This window comes from Toxorhynchites rutilus, chromosome 3 (assembly GCF_029784135.1).
Source record: "Toxorhynchites rutilus septentrionalis strain SRP chromosome 3, ASM2978413v1, whole genome shotgun sequence".
NCBI lineage: Eukaryota > Metazoa > Arthropoda > Insecta > Diptera > Culicidae > Toxorhynchites > Toxorhynchites rutilus.
Window position 1 is genome coordinate 120,610,867 of NC_073746.1, and position 2,238 is coordinate 120,613,104.

The 2,238-nt window shown below is 37.8% G+C and overlaps 1 protein-coding gene across 1 annotated transcript; it reads right to left on the reverse strand.

Annotated features, from left to right (window-relative positions):
- Positions 1–507: 507 nt before the first annotated feature.
- LOC129778385 (CD63 antigen-like) lies at positions 508–2,238 on the reverse strand. Its single transcript, XM_055785259.1, has 4 exons — positions 1,953–2,238; positions 1,370–1,558; positions 1,147–1,317; positions 508–1,081 (listed from the first exon to the last, which is right to left on the reverse strand). Exons 1-4 carry the CDS (start codon positions 2,031–2,033, stop codon positions 668–670), a joined length of 855 nt encoding a protein of 284 aa, XP_055641234.1. The 5' UTR covers positions 2,034–2,238; the 3' UTR covers positions 508–667.

Sequence of the window (2,238 nt, forward strand, 5' to 3'; positions counted from 1 at the left end):
AACAAATCGTTACTTTTCATAAAGGTAACATTTCTATCAATGTCAAACTATAAAATAGAAAATAGAAACAAATTTAAAAATGTAATTTAATCAATTCAATTATTTTCGAATCTTTTAAACGTGGAGAAATATCCAGTGAGTGAGTGTCTAAAATCGAGAGTCTCTAACACTTCCTTTGGTGAACTCCACTTCCGGCCTTTAGGGCCGTTTGGGAAGAACCGGAAGACACCATATTCACTTCCAAAATGGCAGTTGGTTTAGGACTACTAGTGTTTAAAGTATCGAGAAAAGGGACTTCCGATTTGACATTACAAAAAAAAAACTAGGATTTTATGTGATAGATTGTCGTTACAAATAAGGGGGTTGGGTCTTTCTCTAAGTAAAATGAACAACCATGCGCCTAAATTGGCTAGCACTTTTTGGACAGTCCTATAGTATCAATTCTGATAGATTTAAAACTGAAATCGTTCGATTGGTTTATGATTTCGTTTGAAAAAAAGGTTGAAATAGAATATAATCATATCTCGAAAGTGATTTATTTTTACACGTGTTATAAACAACACAGTACAATCAGCTTTGACTATGGCAGAAGAATCACAATTATAGAAAACACAACATTTTTTTGTCAATTAAGTAACATTCCGACTTCTATGCACTATCTAGTCATTTAATTCACACTGGGACTGTTGGGTGAATACATTTTTGAGTCAGCATCCTTCTCGGTATTCTCCATCTGAGTGTAGCTCGGATCATGCGGCTTAGTCATGATACCCAAACTCTGCTGCAACTGCCAACGGCGTGTCTCCCTCAAAGATTTTGTACGACGGATAGTGCGGGCCAACATGAAAGCACAAATGCTTCCCAGGATCTGCACGAAGGCTACCGTAGTTGCCCCTGTAGCGATCAAAGCGGCACTTTGGGCAATGACAAATCCTAGCCGAGGGTAGCAACCATATGAATAAGGAACGCAGCTTTCCTCCAGGGTCGACGCGATACAGCATGATTGAGGTACTTCGATGTTGCTGGTATTAAGCAAAAAGTGCTCCCAATCCATATACGAGTCTATACCACAGCATTCGAGCTTGTATGTCATTAAAAGAGGTTATGATCATGCCCCACATAGAAAAAGGAAATATTTATACATACCACCCTTTGCATATAATCCATAGACTGTTGGGCATAGGGATCTGTAGTATAGTCATACATCGCCACATTTATAGTACGACGAACCATTTCGCTAACTTGTCCGCGAAGTGCAAAGGCCGAAATTGCAGCCGCAACTTCTAGAATGAATACTATAGCCAGAAGAACACCGTACTACAAAAAAAGATGTTGTTATGCTTGAAGGACCAATTTGAGCCTGATTTACAATATTTATCATAGCTGTGCTCTCTCTGACTGCTCCGATACATCCAAATATTGAGACAACCATCATTATGAACCCGATAGCTACCAGCAAATGGGCTGGAGAGAAGAAGTGTGAATCGATGAATGTATCGAAATCGCCAAAAATTGTTCTGATCGCTGTTCCAACCGTAACCAGGAGGATGGCTGTGAGCTGAAAAAATTATGAAAAGGTTTTTTATTACTTCGAACATCTAATTTTTTCCACTTCAGGGCAAGTAAACATGTATTCAGATACCACCACATTGATTGAAATACTGAAAGCAAATCGTTATAGCTAACTGATAGATAAGCCTGGTAGAGAAAGCTAATGTGATTCATAGATTTTAGGAACAATACACAACTACGCAGAAACGAGAAAGGGAAATGATTCATTACACAAATGATTAATACATTCGATTAGTTAGAAGGGACAAGCACTTTTTCCAAAACATGACTTGAATCGATTTTTTTTTTCATAGTTTGTGCTCCGGCAGCGGGATCTTGACAGCCACTAATCATTTTTACTCTGGAAACATAAAGTTAAGCCTAACAAATATAAAACTTACCAAGAACATGAAATTAATAACAAAAATCATATATTTCACACATCTCATTCCCATATTGAGATTATTTCTATCGGACGCCATTTTGTTTGGATATTTCCAAACTATTGACTACCCCGCAGAACTTTTATTCTTAGAAAAAACAGCTACGGCGTTCAGCTTGACAATGAAATGCCAACTTATCTATTGAATTTGCAAAATATGGTTGACTATGAACGCGATTTTGGCGACTTTGCGAAAAATAGCACTTCCATCAACGCCCATGCAATACAGAATGTTGACGAACGTT